The sequence below is a fragment of the Octopus sinensis genome, linkage group LG3 (assembly GCF_006345805.1).
Source record: "Octopus sinensis linkage group LG3, ASM634580v1, whole genome shotgun sequence".
NCBI lineage: Eukaryota > Metazoa > Mollusca > Cephalopoda > Octopoda > Octopodidae > Octopus > Octopus sinensis.
In genome coordinates, this window is record NC_042999.1 from 46,725 (window position 1) to 69,011 (window position 22,287).

At 36.3% G+C, this 22,287-nt stretch overlaps 1 protein-coding gene across 1 annotated transcript in view; it reads left to right on the top strand.

Annotated features, from left to right (window-relative positions):
- Positions 1-22,287, top strand: part of LOC115209115 (intraflagellar transport protein 122 homolog) — a 35,328-nt gene that overhangs the window by 12,270 nt on the left and 771 nt on the right. The window contains exon 4 of the mRNA XM_029777244.2: positions 19,964-20,131. Coding sequence (XP_029633104.1) covers positions 19,964-20,131 — 168 coding nt within the window. The remainder of the gene's footprint in view (positions 1-19,963; positions 20,132-22,287) is intronic.

The following is a 22,287-nucleotide window of genomic DNA, read 5'->3' on the forward strand; positions in this document are numbered from 1 at the left end:
TGTGTGTATGTTGATATCAATTTATCTATCTATCTGTCAGTGTATCTATCTATCTATCTAGATAGATAGATACATAGATAGATAGATAGATCCAAGATATATGTATACATATATGTGTATTTATCTAATTGAAGAAACATACACACATGTGGAACGCAAAAGGGAACAAAAATGTAAGCCTAAAGACTTAACGAACTTTTCCTTTTTTTCCTTTTTCTTTTCATTTCCCTTTTTCTCCTATATATTCCTCTGATCAACTCTAAATCATTCTGACGATGTTTGTTAAATAGAACGAGAAAATGCAAATTTACTTCGAAATAATAAACTGAAACAGCTGTAAATGTTCTTGAACTACAATTAAACTATGACATTTTAATGCCAATAATCAACTCCTAACTGTTAATTCTTGCTCCATTTCTTTTCTTATCTGAATATATTAAACCACGTTTTTACCATATAGATTACCAACAACTGTTAGCCTTATAGCAAGGTCTATACATAGTGAGGTAATACACCAGTAGTACCTATGGATACATTTATCCCTTACATGCTTGCATAGCCTCTGACTCATAATTTTTTATATGTGAATATATAAGTTTATATACGTGTGTGTGTGTATACTATTTTATCAAAGGTGAGTAAATTTTCACAAACTGTTACTCAGAGTTTCACAAGATTTTTTTCAGCTTTAATAAAACAGTATATTACTCTGCCTTCAGTATTTGAGTACTACTTTTTCCATCTTGTTTTGCACTTATGTGCTTACTTGTGCATGTATATGTATGTGTGTGTATATGTATGTGTGTGTGTGTGTATTTAGAGAAAGAGAGAGATAGTAAGATAGATCTAGATGTAGGTATGTGCATGTGTATATATGTTTGATTACATACATGTATGTATATATATACTTGTATATATATACATAAGTGTGTATATATATATATATATATATATATATACTGTAATTATTGTCTGACACCGCTTCGCGTCGGGTTCGTTCGATTCTTCGCTTCGTTCCGTTTCTTATCCTCCCAGTATTGTTTTATTATATATATATATATGTGTGTGTGTGTGTGTGTGTATGTATATACATATCTATATATCTTTATACACACACACAGACACACACATACACACACATATATGTACGACAAGAAATAATTTTTGCTTCTTTTTATGGAGACAAAAGAAGTTTATAAGACTGCAAAAAAAAAAGTGGTCAAATGAGATTGAGACATGTTATATATATATATGTATATATATATATATATATATATGTATATAACACCTCTCTTCGTGATAGTATTTGTTTCCTTTGTCTCAATTATGTTATAGTTTAATAACTTTACTAATCTTCTTCACAATAACCACAGAATCATTAAGTAGGAAGGCCATCAACAAGAGCTTTTCTCTTTTTTCTCTTCTTCACTTCTGTCCAGCACAGAATTTTATAATTGAAAAAAAAACAAAAAAAAAACACATTCCTGTTAAAAGCATCATTACAATATTTGCTATTGAATAATTCAATAAGAATTATTGAAATCAGTCCTATGTCTAATTTTTTTTCGTATTTTTTCCAATTATTCAATTTTTTTTCCATTTTTTTTTGTCTTTTTTTTTGTTTTTATTAAGCAACAAATTAATTTCCTTGTTTTGGTCTCTGAATCTGGACATTATCATAAGGTTCTCAACCAGAGTAAACCAATGTGTGATTGTGTGTTTCCATTACTTTTCCTGAATAGCCATGGAGTATAAAACTTTTTTTTTATAAGTTGTGACGCTCATGCTTTTATGAGGAGCTGTAGTGGCACAAGTCAAGTGGAAATGGTTTCTGCTGAAAATCAGTCGGAGTTTACCGATACTTCATGGCGCTTAGGTTTACTTTTAGAGATGTGTTGCCTTTTATCTTTTACTTGATTCAGTTATTAGACCACAGCCATGCTGGAGCACCACCTTGATGTATTTTTAGTTCAATGAATCGGCCCCGGTAGTTTCTTTTAGCTGTCTGATACTTATTATATCTGTCCCTTTTGCCAAACTGCTAAGTCATGGGGATGTAAACAAACTAACACCATTTGTCAAGCAGTGGTGGGATACAAACACAGGCACAAAGACACACACACATGATGGGCTTCTTTCAGTTTTGTCTGCCAAATCCACTCACAAGGCTTTGTTTGGCCCGAGACTATAGCAGAAGACGGTTGTCCAAGGTGCCAAGCAGAGGGATTGAACCCAAATAACTTCTCTAATAGAGGCCAAAAACTTAGATTGACCCCAGTGCATAACTGGTACTTAATTTATAGCCCTTGAAAGGATGAAAGACAAAGTGAACCTTAGTAGAATTGGAACTCAGAACATAATGACCTACAAAATGCCACTATGCATTTTACTCAGCATGCTAACAGTTCTACCAGCTTACCACTTTACCTTAAGTTATTAATTAATAATTAATTCTTTTATTAGCCACAAGGGCTTTAGTTGTTAATTAATAATAAATTACAGTTATATAATCTTTAAATAAATTGTTTCCATTATTGCTGTTTCCATATTAACACATGTTTTTTCAAGACCTTTATGTCCCTCTAATGCAGCGTTTCTCAACTGGGGTTCCCTGGAACCCTAGAGTTCCACAAAACGTTCCTATGGGTACCACGAGAAAGAGAGAGATAAGCTAATGCTAATTTCATGATTGTAATATTACTACACATGAGCAACATATTATTGGTTATTGTAATATTGTAATATGGACATCATCCTATCTAACCTATTATGTTATCAAAAAAATATAACAACCATATATGGGGGGGCTCCGAAAGAGGTCTCAGGGAATTGCATCCCTGCCTTCCTGAGCTAGTTTTCCCACCACATTTCTTAAAAATCATGGTAGAGGCCTTAGTCTTGGGACCACTCATGACTAGAAACTGAGGTTGGGGGTAAGCAAGGGCATGCTCCCTGTAGAAAAGCCTCATGATAGCAAAGAAGAATGGGCACCAGCCAGCCCAAAGGTTGGGGTGGGCTGCACTTGCCAATTTCGGTTGCTATGGCATTGAGGTAGATCCGTCTACTCTCATAATGGGGGGCAAAATCTGGATTTAAAACATTAGATGATGATGATTACCATGTGAACTACGATGCAAAAAATGAGAAAGATATAGTATATATATTTTTTTTGTGCAGGGGTTCCTTTGTGAGGCATGTAATTTATTTTAAGGGTTACGCAAGGGTAAAAATGTTGAGAAACACTGCTCTAATATATGTAAAGCCTAACAAATTAAATATTTTCATTCTTGCTTTTTGGGGCCTCTTCTTCCTTTCCATCCCAACAAATTACAAAAATTTCTCTTTCTCAATGGATACTCTTTTACTTGTTTCAGTCATTTGACTGCGGCCATGCTGGAGCACTGTCTTTAGTCGAGCAAATCAACCCCAGGACTTTTTGGAAGCCTAGTACTTATTCTATTGGTCTCTTTTGCCGAACCGCTAAGTTATGGGGACGTAAACACACCAGCATCGGTTGTCAAGTAATGTTGGGGGGGACAAACACAGACACACACACACACACACACATAAATATACATAAGTTAAGTTAAGTTGATATTTTGGCTCAAAAAGCAAACGCAAGGCCATGTAGGGGGACATGGAGTTATATATAGGGAGGGTGTTCATTCAAAAAGTTCAGGCCATTTCTGGTCAAGAGAGTCTTTGAACCGAGCGGTCGTTGGTATCTTCACTATCTCGTCTGGCAGCTTATTCCACGGATCCGCAACCCGGACCGAGAAAGCCCCTCTCCTTCGATATATATATGATGGGCTTTTTTCAGTTTCCGTCTACCAAATTCACTCACATGGCTTTGGTTGGCCCGAGGCTATAGTAGAGGACACTTGCCCAAGGTGTCACGCAGTGGGACTGAACCCGGAACCATGTGGTTGGTAAGCAAGCTACTTACCACACAGCCACTCCGCCTATATATATATATATATTTCCATTGCATCTCCACACAATTGTCACCCTAGGCTGTCAGAGCCAACGAATTTAATGGTTTGTTTTTCAGTTCCTTTTTGTTCTTCCAGCCTCCACAGATAATCTTTCTCACCAGTGTTTCACTAATGATGAGAAAATCCTTTCATCAGTCATAGTGTAAACAGTTCTCCGTATTCATTACCCCCACCCCACCCCCGCTTTCTTATCTTTCACACTTAACTATAATGAGATTACCTTGCAGAAATACTTTAAGCTATTTTTTTACTCATTTCTTATTATCTTGAATTAACAAAGGAACTTCTAACGACCTAGAAATAGCGGACAAATTTTTTTCATCTTAAAACAAGACACGTTGTGGTTTGAGTTAAGATCATCATCATCATCATTATTTAATGTACATTTTCCCATTCTTGCTGGGGTCAAACAGAATTAGTTGGGGGTAAGCAAGGGTATGCTCCCTGTAGAAAATCCAGCTCCAAGAAAGCCTCATGATAGCAAAGGAGAATGGGCACCAACCAGCCCAAAGGTCGGGGTGGGCTGCACCTGCCTACCTAGGTTGCTATGGCATTGAGGTAGATCCGGTTATCCCCGTTAACAGGTACAAAACATGGATTTAAGACATTGGATGAAGATGATGATGATGAAGATGAGGATGCTGATTACCATGTGAACCACAATGAAAAAATTGAGAAAGATATAGCATATAATTTATTTTTTTGTGCAGGGGTTCCTTGAGGCATGTACTTTATTTTCTATAGCCAGATGCCTTCCCAAATAGGGTGATATTTCCCATGGCCAGACATGTTTTCGTGGATGAATGGAAAGAAATGACATGGTGTTGGTTGCTTGCTACCATCATGCAACATCCAAGACAAGGACACACACACACATACACACACACACACAAGCTTCTTTCAGTTGCTTCCATCCACCATATCCACTCAAGGCTTGCCCCAGGTGCAGCACTGTGGGATTGAATCCCAGACCACCTGGTTCAGAACAAGCTTTTTAACCACACACACACACAGCCACATCTGTGCCCATCACACTTGTTAAAATTCAACAATTAATTCAAAATTAAACACATATCCCCTGTTGAATTCCTTAATGGAAAACCTATATGGTGAAACTGTACACAATGAAAATGTGATGCGAAAACAATCGCTCTCTCTTGGGAAAAAGGAAGGAACTGGGTATAATTGAAATCCTGATATTAATTGCAGACCTAAGTGGTCTTCAATAGAGCTCCATTTTATAATCTGGAGAATTATAAAATTTCCAAGCAATATATCATTGGGAATAATGGATAATGAATGTAATTCTAATCAGCATTTTTTTTTTTCTTGTACCATTAAAGGTAAAATTGCTGTGGTATGCTACTTAAGCAGCAATTATTCTAATGATGCTGGTACTCTATTAAGCATAGCGGATTATGTTACTCCTTCATTTAACTGTGGACTGCTGCATTGCATTTTACAGGAGTGTAATTCATCATCATCATCATCATCATCATCGTTTAACATCTGCTTTCCTTGCTAGCATGGGTTGGACGATTTTCACTGAGGGCTGGCGAACCAGATGGCTGCACCAGGCTCCAATCTTGATCTGGCAGAGTTTCTACAGCTGGATGCCCTTCCTAACACCAACCACTCCGAGAGTGTAGTCGGTGCTTTTTACGTGCCAAACGAGGCTGGCAACGGTCACGATCAGTTGGTGCTTTTTATGTGCCAATGGCATGGGGGCCAGTCAGGCGGTACTGGCAGCGGCCACGCTCGAATCCTTTAACACGTGCCACCAGCACAGGTGCCAGTGAAGTTACGTTGGTAACGATCACGCTCAAATGGTGCCCTTTTACATGCCACGGGTATGGAAGCCAGTTGGCTGCTCTGGCAACGATCACACTCGGATTAGCACCATACTAGCACATGCACAAGTGCCAGCAAGGTGACTCTGGTAACGATCATACTCGAATGGTGCCCTTTTTGAAAAGTCATAAAAATGTTTTTAAAAAATTACACAGCAATACATTTGATTGTTATGAGGTATTTGATATTACGTTAGGGAAAAACTGCTCATAACTAGCCTTTCATATTTTATTCTTAATTTTCCCATCTCGCCAGCACCACCACCACCACATACATACATCAAAGAATTTTAATTTTAGAAACATTTCTGTAGAGTGCAACAAAATCCTCAAATAAATGGATACCTAGTTGTGGAAATCCGTAGTCAAATATCCACATTTTTGTATGTGACTAAACTACAGAACAGTGATGTACCTTATCATTCTTAATATGTTTTGTTCCTTCTCGAGCCATGCCTGGCTCATAGGGCCGGTTTCCCAGTTTCCTTGGCGTATAGGTTCTACCTGGACGGGACACTGGTCTGTCACAGGTGAGCTGCAAGATGCAGGAGGAAAGAGTGAGAGAAAGTTGTGGTGAAAGAGTCAGCAGAAGTTCGCCATTACCTTCTGCCAGAGCGTCATGGAGCTTAGGTGTTTCGCTCATAAACACACACATCGCCCTGTCTGAGATTCAAACTCATGATCCCTCGACTGCAAGTCTGCTGCTCTAACCACTAGGCCATGTGCCTCCACATTCTTAATATGAGCAGACCCAAATGAGAATATGATAATTACTGTTGTATTTTGTCTTCAGAGAATGCTGCCTTCCTTTAAATAATGTATCTCTTGTTTCAGTCATTAAACTGCAACCATTCTGGGGCATCACTGAAGAATTTGCAGTCAAATGAATTGACCCCAATATTTTTATTCAGTACTAGCAGTATCGCCCGGCATTGCTCGGGTTTGTTTCAACCCTTTAGAATTGGAATTTTTGAAAAGTAAAAATTTTGCATTATGTAGCTTGTTATTCTCTTTAAGTGAACATTTTTCCGGTTGAAATACACCGAAAAATGGCGACACAGCAGTAAAAAAATCGTAAAAAATAGGGATTTTCATAGACAAAAAGCACCTTTTTGATATAAATGATTTTTGGTGTTAACATGGTCCGATTTGAATTTTATCTTCTACAGAATGAAGAGCAAGTCTTCTTCTATCATACTCTCAATTTTGGTCAACTTGCGCGCTGCAGGGTCTTGGAGGAGATAGTGTTAGTTGAAGGCTACCAAACCTGCCACACACAGACAACTTCAGCTTTATATAGAGAGATAGATATTGAATAACATAATTAACTGATCGTCCTATATTTTCTTTTACTCAAAGCCATGAACTTTTCAGTGCCTTCTCATGTATGTATGTGTGTGTGTATGTATAAAGATATATGTATATGATGATGATATATATATATATATATATATAATATATATATTCTTCATCTCTGCCAAGAATAGACTATGACTTTGAACCCACAAGAGTAAACAAGAGAGACAGAGACAGGCAGTAACAAGAAAAATGCCCCTTGTATTTGAATACTATACAAATATTCTTTTAACCTTTTTGTTACCAACCCGGCTGAAACCGTCTCTGGCTCTAAGTACAAATGTCTTGTTTTCATAAGTTTTGAATTAAAATTTTCCACCAAACCTTAGTCACAATTTATGTTCCTAATACTAGCTTAATGATAACTAAGTTGTTTTATTAAATTCTTTGTTATATTTAAAATAATTGAAAGAAATACAGAGCATCTCAAAATAAATACAGTAACAAAAGGGTTAAAACACTTTTCATTTAATTTTTCCAAAATTTAATTGTTTTCCATACTTAGAGTAGAAAAAGTCTCAATGACTGAAACCAGTACTAACACGTCTTTTATGATAAAATTATTTTAGCATTTTCTACGTTGACTTATTTTCCTTATACATATCAACTCGTGTGTTCCTTTTGAACCTTCTACATATATATATATATATATATATATATGTATGTATGTATGTATGTATATATATATTATAGTGGGGCAGACCTGTGGGCCAGTAGTGTTTGGGGTGTGAAGATATGCCATAAGGCTAAATTGCTTATGAGAGAGAAACCCAGGGAACCCCATAAACTGGCCTACCCCACTATAATATTAACTGTTCTGCATCTTAGAGTGTGCTTTTCCTCTGGTTTATGTATTTTAACAAATGATATATATATATATATATATATACTTTATTTAAAAGCAGCAGAAATTTAACAAAAGCTGTTACTCGGAGTTTCACGTTCCCGTTTGTCGGACAAACAGGAACATAAAACTCCGAGTAACAGCTTTTGTTAAATTTCTGCTGCTTTTAAATAAAGCATATTACTCTAGCTCTGGTATTTGAGTACTCATCTTTCCACCTTGTTTCACATTTATGTGTTTACTCCGGTATATATATATTGATATATCTTCTTCTTTGTTCTCTCTCTATCATATACACACACATACACATATGTATAGGAGAAAAAAAAGAAAATGGAGATTGGGTAGTTAATAATTGTTTATTGTTAGCAGCAAATTAATCTTCTTTCCTTACAGCTGTTTCAATTAATACTCAGTAAATATTAAGTAAACGTTAGACTTATATGACCTGAGCATAATATCTTCAGAAGGAAAAAATATACCCTTGAATGTTTTATATGTGTTTATGGATTCATTATAGCTATCTAAAATTCAATCTGCTATAATGTTAAAATTAGTTAATATTTACTAAATATTAATTGAAACAGCTGTAAAGGATGATGAATAATTTGCTGTTAATATTAAACAATTATTATCTTCTCAATCTCTGTTTTCTTTTGTTTTCTACTTTTATATGAATATAGACTATATGCTTTTATATATTACGAAGATGTACTTGCATAGCAAGTGATTTGATCTGAGATCGTGTGCTGGAACGAAAACAATTGCAGCGTGGAAGGTATTTGTAAGCCGTTTAAGAAACAGCACGATTTTTGTCAGTGAACAGGTCGCGGCCTTATAGCGAAGAAAATATTTTGACAATTTAACTTAAATGTTGAAGTGAATCGAATGGCTTTTGTGTGTTTCTTAAATGGCTTACAAACACCTTCCACACTGCAATTGCTTTTATATATATATACACCCATGATTCTAAGGAAATTAATTCCCCCCAAATACTAGGTATTGAACTAGTATTTACTTGGATGAAACCATCCCTTCATGAGGTTAACACAACCTCTAATCGAACTGCAAAATCTACAAGTATTTTTTGTTCTCTCTCCGTTTATTTTCTCTTATTCCATTCTGTTGAAAGAGCGTAGGCTTAAAACAAAAAAGACTTTCTCACTTTCCCAAGCGTCAAACTAATACACCTGCTTGTTGTTCATACACCTGTCTTTGTATTTTGCTTTTCTGTAAATTTCAACTATACACACACACACATATATATATATACATGTATCTATCGTTTTTGTTCTCTCTTTGTCATATAAATGACTTCTGTGTACTGAGCTTTGAGAGAAATCAAAAAATGTATTTTATATTTTATTAAAGAAAACTAAATGTACTCTCTCAATACCAATGCACTAAAACAGCAAATACCAACAAAGGCAAAACGAACAAAGGGCAATGCAACAAAAAATTCAGAATAAATGATAAAATAATAAATAATTTAAAATCAATTAAAATATATAACAAAAACCCCTAATGATTGGTTTTCAAAGCAACTGTAAAAGATGATTTGGTTCACATTTTTCAATACAGTACAGTAACACAATGATATTTGTAGCAGTTTAATGCTGTGGTGTCTGGGGTTTGTTTGTCCTTAAAAATGTCGCAGAATAAAATCAATGGGAAAAAAATATATCGTTTAGAATTTCTGAATGTTTACATAAAAATAAAGAAAAGCATATTTTGCTATCTTAGAAGAAAATCTGGAAACTTCTTGTAAACTAAATAAAATATCTGTCAATTGTAAAAAAGAAAAAAGAAACAGTAAAGGTGGAAAACAAATAATTAGAGAGAGAGAGAGAGCACGCCAAAAGGGAAAGGTAGAAAGTTATATATATATATGTATAGTGTGTGTATATATATATATATATATATATATATATATATATATGTATGTATTATGTATGTATGTATGTTTGTATATATTTATATATAATATATTTGTGTGTATGTGTATATATATTATATATTATATATATATATATATAATATATATATATATATATGACACACACCACGCACATACATATATATGTGTGTGTGTATGTTTTCATATATATATATATCCATACATATACACACATACATATACATACATATATACATACATATGTACATATATATATATATACATATACATACACATATGTATATATACACATACATGCACATATATATATGTATATATATATACATATATTCATTTATATATATATATACAGAGAGAGAGAGAGAGAGTGAGTGAGTGAGTGAGTGAGTGAGAGAGAGAGAGAGATACATGAAGAAATAAATATAATAAAAAGAGAGGAGAGCAAGGTGGCAATATTGAATTAGGAAACGTATCGAGCTTCACTTGGCAAATAACTTGATTATGTTGCACATCTGATAAGGCTTTTCAATGTTGTTAGATTTTCTGAAGGAAACAATAATTGACAGCATGAAATGACTAGGTTCTACCTGGCTATAACTTAGAAAGAATGCTATGTCAAATGGCATTTAGGAACATAGCACACACATACTCGCTGTGTTCATGCAGTATAAATTATCTGTAAATGTTGCAGCATTTTACATACAGCAGCTTATGTTAAAACTGCTGGCTGTTTAAGCCACAAACAGTCTTTATTCACTGTGAGCCGGCTTTTATTTCCTCTACAGCTGGATGCCTTTCCTAACAGCAGTTGCTTTGAAGTATCCAGTACACACTGTGAAGTGGTTGGTGTTAGGAAGGACATCCAGTCCTGGAAACCTTGCCAAAGCTGACTTCAAGGCTCAATGCAACCTTTGTGGCTCACCGGATGTTGCCAGGCTGTGTGGCCTATGTCACCATGGAAAACAGATTTTAAATGTTGATGATGATGATGATGACAATGACATTTGTTTTGTACCCATAGATCACTTTTAGTATACCATATACAAGGTCTGATCAAAAGGTAATACATTATATATATGCTACTGACCATGGGATTACACCTAGAAAGTTACCCTCTCAGGCACAAGTCCGAGCAAGGTTGTTTATAGAAGACCAGCAGTCACCCATGCATACTGGCCTCCCCTCTCCACACCACTGATATTATCCAAGGGAAAGGCAACAGTGCGTGGCTCAGTGGTTAGAGCGTCGAGCTTATAATTGTGAGGTTGTGAGTTTGAATCCTGGACCAGGCTGCATGTTGTGTTCTTGAGCAAGACACTTTATTTCATGTTGCTCCAGTTCACTCAGCTGTAGAAATGAGTTGCAATTATATATTTTATATATATATATGTGTGTGTGTGCATGTATGTACAAATATTTTATAATTATAAACATAATTATAATTAGGGTTCAGCTAATTGCTTCACCACATACTGAATTTAGAAATAGGAGTTAAAAAATTCCTTTTCTACAAGGTAACAATCTCCACGACAGTAACATACTTTTTTACGAAGGCAAAGAGAAAAACAATGAATCAACACGACCAGGATTAACTACATATGCGTTTTGAGATTAAAGTGTTTAAATATTTACTTACTTATCTCTTCAGCGTAGTATTTCCAATTATAAGATTTGAAAGTGCTAGAGTTAAATATGCACACAATCAAGAAACATCATGTAACAGATATCCAACCAACACTTCCAAAATTTACATAGCTGAATGTGAATACACTATTCATTCCCTATATGTATGTATGTATATATAAAGAACGTTAAGAAAATGGAGATACAACATTAATATAATTTTTGATTTGCAAAAATCCAACATATTCTCTTACAGCTGTTTCAATTAAGCCTAAAAGATTAAATAGCAATAATTAAATCATTATATTAGGCAAAATCTCAGCAGAGAGGTAGAAAAGTTATACCATTAGGTCCTTAGATATTGTGTTTTTGACTCAACACAGCAGGCCGAATATTATTTTATGTCTAAATATATATATATATATATATAATAATATATATAATGTGTGTGTTGTGTGTGTGTGTGTGTGTGTGTGTGTGTAGATCTATTCCTGCTAAGCTGATTTAGCCTCTTTCATCTTCCCTTGGTGTACCTCTTCTAACATACACACACACATATATTGTTTGTTGTTGTGTTATAATAAAAGCAATTTTGGTTTATATTGAAGGAATTATGAATACATTTGGCAGAACACAAATTTATTATGCTTTAGCAAGAATTTTATTGACAGTTACGTTGAAGATTTGACCAGCTAAGACAATAATGATTTATCTGGTTCATACTTCAAAGTCACTGTCAATATAACATAATATATATACCTGTATATATGTATGTATGTATGTGTATATATATATGTACATGTGTATGTGTATGTGTATATATATATATATATATATTGTAAAATACATATACTAATGTATATGCTTTGTATATTTTACGGTGGTTGCAATGGCATATCGGAGTATATAACTCTCATGTCACTGGTGTTAAAACGCCTCAGAGCCATGGACAGGTGAGATAACTCACCCTCAATCCCATTTGGGGGTAATGGACATCGAGGTTTCATCATTTTTGTAGCTTATCAACACCACCAACTCACTTGTCCAACTGGCTTAGGTAGGCAGTTTCTGGGTATATCAGCTCATGATTTTACAAGCCATGAGGATATATATATATATATTTTAAAAAATGAGATAACAAACCCAAGACTGTGAGTAGTTTTCAGGACATTTATAAGGAAAAAGTATAGATATAGTCTTACAGCTGTTTCTGGGATATTATGGATATCCCTTCGTCCAAGACAATGTGAGATGGTTTTTAAATAGAGGTCCAAGGCTGTGATGTGTCTGTGTATGTGTGTGTGTGTTGTGTGTGTGTATGTAGAAATAGAGAGACGAAGAGAGAGCACGAGAGAAAGAAAGAATTATAGATAGGTAGATAGATAGATAGATAGACAGATAGATAGATAGATAGATAGATAGATAGATAGATAGATAGATAGATAGATAGATAGATAGGTAGATAGATAGATAGATAGATAGATAGATAGACAGACAGATAGACAGATATACTGAAACTGTAGCAATTAATGGGCAGATGCTGTTGTGTTATGCATATATAGTTAGCTGATGATACATTTTCTTAGCTGATTCTTATAGTTGCTTGTATACAAAACCATTTGATACAAAGCCACATTGATGAAGCAGCTGTAGTAGTAGCAGTAGTATTAGTAGTAGTAGTAGTAGTAGTAGTAGTAGCAGCAGTAGTAGTAGTAGTAGTAGTTGTAGTAGTAGTAGTAGTGGCTGTGAGGTATAATATTATTACTGTGTAGAATAGAACTGCCAGAGTTATGGATGCTACAAATGATATAAACTTTCCTACATATTTTATGTACTTCAAAATATCTATTAGAGCTCACAAGTTATCAATTACTTCCCCTCTGTCCTTCCACACTTCTCATTCTATATGTTTCTATATCAAGTTTATATCTGTCTGTATAAATCTATATATACACTTATACACGTACACATATACATGTGTGTGTATATATATTCCCTTTGCTCTTTTTTTTTTTTAACAAAATTGTCCGACAAACAGGAACGTGAAACTCTGAGTAACAGGTTTTGTTATATTTCTGCTGCTTTTAAATAAAGCATATTACTCTACCTCTGGTATTTGAGTACTCTTTTTTCCACCTTGTTTCACATTTATGTGCTTACTCCGGTATATTACTCTTTTCTCTTTTACTCTCTTACTTGTTTCGGTCATTTGACTGTGGCCATGCTGGAGCACCACCTTTAATTGAGCAACTCGGCCCCGGGGCTTATTCTTTTGTAAGCCCAGTACTTATTCTATTGGTCTCTTTTGCCGAACCGCTAAGTAACGGGGACATAAATACACCAGCATCAGTTGTCAAGCAATGCTAGGGGTACAAACACAGACACACAAACACATACCCACACATACATATATATACATATATACGACGGGCTTCTTTCAGTTTCCGTCTACCAAATCCACTCACAAGGCTTTGGTCGGCCCGAGGGTATAGTAGAAGACACTTGCCCAAGGTACCACATAGTGGGACTGAACCCTGAACCATGTGGTCGGTAAGCAGGCTACTTACCACACAGCCACTCCTACGCCTATATATATATATATATATATATATATATATATAGAGAGAGAGGAGAGAGAGAGAGAGAGAGAGAGGGAGGGAGGGAGAGAGATACATATATGTAGATACATATATACACACACACACATACACACACACACACGCACACACACATACATATGTAATGTACACACGCACAAATAAGGAGTGAATGTGTTTGCGTATCGGCCCCTGTGTATCTTCCGCTGTGTCTGTGTCTCTACATCAACAAGGGTGTGTCGATGAATATATAATTAGCTGATTTATAGATTAAACCCATTTTTTTTTTTTTTTTTTTTTTTTTTGTTTTTTACTTTCCTTGTTGATTTTATTATTTTTTTGCTTTCGTTTTCACAGCTCAACAACTTTATTTCAGTCAGAAAGTTGGAACATATATTTGCTAAATGGCAGTGCTATTTTTTTTCTTTCCTTTTTTTTTTTTCTTGTTGTTTATTTATGTTTTTCTTTTTGTTTTTTTTATTTTATTTTTCCCACTCACCTCCACCACCACCACCACACCATCACCACCACCACTCCACGACCACCACCACTTTGTCCATCAACTCAGCACTAATTTTGTTCTCCATAAAGTTCCATAAAAGGCTCGAGTTTCTTTTTTTTCTTTCCTTTTTTTTTTGCACCTGTATCCCATATTAATGAAATTTTGTTGGCTGCAAAAAATTCTGGTCCGGCCACTGGTGGTACCATGACCACCACCACCAACGACAACATCATCACCTCTACCACTATTACATTCACTACCATTATCATCATCACCACCACCACCTTCACTACTACTATTACTACTATCACCAACACTACTATTACTACCACCACCACCACCACTATTACTACTACTACCACCACCACCACTACTACACACACTACAGCCACCACCATTACTACTACAACCACCACCATCACTGCTACTACTACTACAACCACCACCATCACTGCTACTACTACTACTACCACCACCACCACCACTATTACTACTACTACCACCACCACCACTACTACACACACTACAGCCACCACCATTACTACTACAACAACCACCATCACTGCTACTACTACTACTACCACCACCACCACCACCACCACTATTATTACTACTACCACCATCACTACTACAGCCACCACTATTACTACTACCACCACCACCATCATCACCACCACACCTCTACTACTATTGCTACCACCACCACCAATACTACCACCACCACCACCACCACCACCACTACCACTACTACACCATTATTATCACTTCACTTCAACTACCAACATCACCACTAACATCATCCCCTTCACCACCACTACCACCACCACCACCACCAATAACAACAACATCACCACCACCATCACAATCATGACGCTCAAGGCTACGAACGCCAATAACTGTACCACCGTTGCTACTACTACCATCGTCACTGCCACCACCACTACCACCACAACCACCAGCGCTGCCTTCACTGCCATCATCACCCGCACACTCCCCCCCCCCCCCAATTGAGAGCTTCTTTAGTGAGACGTGTATCCTTCAGCATCTGTCCCCCTGCCAGGCTCCATTTTCATCAGTTAAGTGACTGGTCCAATATATTTCGGAAACCTCCTGAAATACCATTTTCAGACTCTGCACGTGTGTGCAAACACACACACACACACACACACACACACATGTGCACATATATGCACACACACACACTTACATGCACACATACACACTTACACACACACCACACACACACACTCACACACACGTACACACTTACATACACATACACATGCATACACACTTTCACACACACACACACACTTACACACTTACACACACATGCATACACACAACTCACACACATACTTACACACACACATACACACTTACACACACTTACACACTTACATACACATACACACTTACACACACTTTCAAACACACACACACTTACACACACACACATGCATACACACAACTCACACACACACTTACACACACTCATACACACTTACACACACACACACACACACACTTACATACGCATACACATGCATACACACTTTCACACACTTACACACACACATGCATACACACTTTCTCACACACACACACACATGCATACACACAACTCACACACATACTTACACACACATACACACTTACACACACTTACACACTTACATACACATACACACTTACACACACTTTCAAACACACACACACACACATGCATACACACAACTCACACACACACTTACACACACATATACACACTTACACACACACACACACACACTTACATATGCATACACATGCATACACACTTTCACACACTTACACACACACACACACATGCATACACACTTTCACACACACACACACACATGCATACACCCAACACACACACACACTTACACATTTACACACACACACACTTACACACACACACACATACACACACAACACACTTACACACACACACACACACAGTGTGGTTGTTTCTCTCCTCCACCAGTTCTTATTTATGTAATGTATACATATTTTATTCATGGTCTGGGAATCTCTGTAGTCATGTGCTATCTTGGTCCGTATTACACATACATTCATGCATGTGTGTGTGTGTGTGTGTGTGTCCTTATACACCCACACACACACTCACACACACACACACAAATATATTTAGTTATTTATGTATATACCTTGCATAATCATGTGATTGACCAGACTATAGGATGTTGTTATACATCACTGATCACAATGCGTTTTGCATTGGTTTAGCTTTCGAATGATGGTACCCCGTCGGCTAGGTGAGCAGGCCAACATTCTCCCCCAATCAGAAGGCCATTTTGTCGCAGGGTTGTCCATTTACAGCTGAGTGGACTGGTGCAACGTTGAATGGAGCGTGTTGCACAAAAACACAATGTGTTGTGGGGTCTGGAAATTGAACCCAAGATATAGCGATTGCGAGTGCGACACCCTAACCTCCAGGACACACACCTTCATCATATATATCTATTTTTTATTCTCCACATGGATATAAACATAGAGGGGACAAACAAAGACAGACAAAGGGATTAAGTCGATTACATTGTCCCCAGTGTGTAACTGGTACTTATTTAATCGATCCCGAAAGGATGAAAGGCAAAGTTGACATCAGCAGAATTAGAACTCAAAACGTAATAGCAGATGAAATACCTATTTCTTTACTACCCATAAGGGGCTAAACACAAAGGAGACAAACAAGGACAGACAAGCGGATTAAGTCGATTATATCGTCCCCAGTGCGTAACTGGTACTTATTTAATCGACCCCTAAAGGATGAAAGGCAGAGTTGACCTCAGCGGAATTTGAACTCAGAACGTAACGGCAGATGAAATACCACTAAGCATTTTACCCAGCATGCTAACGATTCTGCTAGCTCGCTGCTGTTCACCATATACATCATCATCATCATCATCATCATCATCATCATCATCATCATCACCAACCACCACCACCACCACCACCACCACCACCACCACCACCACCACCACCACCATCATCATCATCATCATCATCATCATCATCATCATTATTATTATTACTTTGTTGTCCACTTTCCTATGGTTTGGTGGCTCCCACGCAAACATGGAATGAATTCGGCCCCATGTTTGTAAGACATGGAATTTATTGAGACAAATTTACTACTTTGAAACATTTAATTGTAGCCTTAAAGTCAGAGAGATTGTCTTATTCCTGGCAAGGTTAAAAAATCCTTTTTTTCCCTTCCTGCATTGTCTGAGTTCATTCCTTAACCCTTTCGTTACTGTATTTATTCTGAGATGCTCTGTGTTTCTTTCAATTTTTTAAAATATAACAAAGAATTTAGTAAAATAAGTGTTAAGAACATAAATTGTGACTAAGGTTTGGTTGAAGATTTTAATTCAAAACTTATGAAGACAAGACATTTGTACTATAGGGCCAGAGGTGGTTTCAGCTGGGTTGGTATCAAAAGGGTTAAAATTATCATGGTGGCTTTAACCCTTTCGTTACCATATTTCCTTTCAGATGCTCTGTGTTTCTTTCAATTATTTTAAATATAACAAAGAATTTAGTAAAATGAGTTATCATTAAGCTAGTGTTAAGAACATAAATTGTGACTAGAGTTTGGTGGAAGAACATCTGAAAATAAATACAGTAACGAAAGGATTAAGGAATGAATGCAAACAATGCAGGAAGGGAAAAAAAGAGGATTTTTTAACCTTGCCTGGAACAAGACAATCTCTCTGACTTTAAGGGCTACAATTAAACATTCCAAAGCAGTAAATTTGTCTCAATAAATTCAGAATGTTTGAAAACCAGACATTTGTACTACAGAGCCAGAGGTGGTTTCGGCCGGGTTGGTATCAAAAAGGTTTATCTGATCTCCAGTAAAGATCAGACAAATAGAGAAATGTGAGTCAAACAGTACTAGCCCTCTTGAGCATTTGATACTACAAAAACCTGCATTCCATTGCTCCTTTCACTTCTAATTGTGGGCCTTTGTGCCTGTAATATAGCAAGCTTATTAAACTGTTTTCTTTCTAAATTCTATGAAGCTTTCTAACTTCATTATTTTGTTATTTCACTTCTTTATTTTTGTGATTCATGTAAGCTACAATCTTCGTAAGTAGAATAATAAATGAAATATAAAATGAGGGAAGTTTCTAACAATACTCTTTTACTTGTTTTAGTCATTTGACTGTGGCCATGATGGAGCACGACCTTTAGTTGAGCAAATCGACCCCAGGACTTATTCTTTGTAAGCCTAGTACTTATTCTATCGGTCTCTTTTGTCGAACTGCTAAGTTACGGGGACGTAAACACACCAGTATCGGTTGTCAAGCGATGTTGGGGGTGGGGGTGGGGAACACAGACACACAAACACACACACATATACATATATATATACGACAGGCTTCTTTCAGTTTCCATCTACCAAATCCACTCACAAGACTTTGGTTGGCCCGAAGATATAGACACTTGCCCAAGGTGCCATGCAGTGGGACTGAACACAGAACCATGTGGTTGGTAAGCAAGCTACTTACCACACAGCCACTCCATGTTTAAAAAAAAAGCCTTCATATTTTGGGTGCATAGGCCTATTTCCAGAAGGATTCTATCAAAGAAATAAATATTTACACAGATCCTGCCATTTTGGGTAACTGGATGGGTAGTGACCCTGTTTTAGACAGAGAAGGGTAGCGATCAGCTGTCCACAAGTGTGCGAACACATGCGAGACCAATAGGATCGCTGCTTCAGAAGACCGCAGACAAGCCAGGAAGAACTGAGCTAACAACCCTGTACCGGACGCTACCATTCCCTGTCCACACTGTCAAAGACTCTTTCGGGTGGAGATTGGCCTCACTAGCCATCTGCGGACTCGCAAAACAAGCCCACCCCCACCCCCACCCCAGGATGATTAGATGGTCTTCATCGCATCGATGGACAAACTACATGTGTTAATAGCAGCAATTCCCTAGTTTCTGGTGTTGTAGGTCACATTGGGAACGGTGATGGAAGATTGGTTGTAGTTTCACAGCAATGGTGATAAAGGTGTTTGTCCATGGTGGTGACTGTATTCCTCTGAAAATAGGCCTTTGTGCCCAAAATATAAAGGTCTTTTAAACATTATGTATTGTGAAATCTCTCCATATTTTCCATTTCATTTGTTACTCTACCTCTATTCTACAATGCTTCAAGACAACTACAATGTACTTTTCACACTGTTATTTTATTTCATTTCATTTTTTCATCTTACAGCAAGATGGAAACGATTTCAAGCCTATTGTTGTTAGTCGTTCGATTCTGAAGAATATGACAAGAAGTGAAGTGTATGTCTTAGAGTGGCCCAAACCACTCCGTTTCCAATTCTTTAAGACATTGCTTCCAGATGATGTTTCTATAATAAAATGTCTTTTTTGCCAAAAGGTAAGGTGTTCTAGTTTAAAATGCCTCTTACTACATTGTTTCTGCAATTCTGTATCTAAGAGATGAGGAATTATGTACATTATTTACATTTGACGGATATTTGTCCTCATCTTGTTTGTTGTTAGCACAACGTTTCAGTTGATATATCCTCCAGCCTTGATCGGGCATATGGCGTAGTAGTTAAGAGCGCAGGCTACTAACCCCAAGATTCCAAGTTCGAGTCCAGGCAGTGATCTGAATAATAATAATAATAATAATAATAATAATAATAATAATAATAATAATTAATAAATAATAATAATAAATAATAATAATTAATAATAATAAATAATAATAATAATAATAAATAATAATAATAATAAGAAGAAGAAGAATGATAATAATACAAGGTCATGTGCTGTTTATCTTGATATGAGATCACCATGTCACGCACATATGGTTGTGATGCATGTACCTGGTGTACCCTTATTAGACGGGTAATCATGACGGGTATGTTGGGCTTTGTATATTTTATCTCAGTGTCACTTTGATGGCATGCACTGCTCTCTCACTCAATAATAATAATAATAATAATAACAATGATGATAATAATGATAATAATAATAATAATAATGATGATGATGATAATAATGATAATGATAATAATAATAATAATAATAACAATGATGATAATAATGATAATAATAATAATAATAATAGTGATGATGATAATAATGATAATGATAATAATAATAATAATAAAAATAATAATAATAATAACAATATTGAAAAATACGTTGGGAATGAGAACCCATGTTCGAAATTTCCCCAAGACACCTGATAAAAGCTGGAGGGTATATCAGCCGAAACATTGTGTTAACAACAAAGAAGATGAGGACAAATATCCGTCAAATGTAAATAATGTACGTTGTATCTTTCAAATACAAAACAAAATATAGACCATGTTTTTTATTTTTACTTTTTAATTTTTTTTTTGTTATTCATGTAAGAATAATTTCAGTGTCATTTAGCTAGAATTCTGCACTGATTTGTGAACATACCATTGTATTGTATAATGCATAGCATGCACTTTAATGCACACATGGTAAGCATAGTTCCTTCCACATTGAAATTATTCTGTGAAGAAGGCTGTGAAATGGCTCTAATCCTAAGGATGTTGACTGCTTAAATAAAAATATTCACCTCTCATTATCACCTGACATTTTATGCTTTAGAGATCCAACAGAGGTAGAATCAACAAAATGTACTCCATCCAGGGAGAGATAAATTGCGGCGAAAGAGTACAGCAGGGATCACCACCACCCCCTGCCGGAGCCTCGTGGAGCTCAATAAACACACACAACGCCCGGTCTGGGAATCAAAACCACGATCCTACGACCGCAAGTCCGCTGCCCTAACCACTGGGCCATTGCACCTCCACAATATACACACACACACACACATACACAGACATGCATTTATCAATTCATTTTGCAAGATTCCTGAGGTGAAATCACGTTGAAACCGATATTGCTGTATTTTAGGATGGTCATTTTCTTAATTATTAGTCTTATTTACTCATTTATTCATTTATTGCCAAATAAACACACACACTATTTTGTTTTTTTTTTACTTGTTTATTACTGCTATTTTATTATTGCAACGTCTGTCCATTGTCTAGAAATTACATGCATGCATACATACAGACAGACATACATACATACACACACATACACACACACACACACACACACACACACACACATACATACATACATACATACATATGGAGGCACATGGCTTAGTGGTTAGTGTGTCAGCATCATGATCGTAAGATTGTGGTTTCGATTCCTGGACCGGGCAATGCGTTGTGTTCTTGAGCAAAACCCTTCATTTCACGTTGCTCCAGTCCACTCAGATAGCAAAAATGAGTAACGGTGTGATGGACTGGCATCCCGTCCAGCTGGGGAACACATATGCCATAGAAACCGGGAAACCAGGTCCATGAGCATGGCTAGGCTTTAAAAGGGCGCATTTATTTATTTATTTATTATTATATATATATATATATATATGTACGTATATCATCATTTAACATCCGCTTTCCATGCTGGCATGGATTGGACGATTTGACTGACGACTGGCAAAACAGATGGCTGCACCAGGCTCCAATCTAA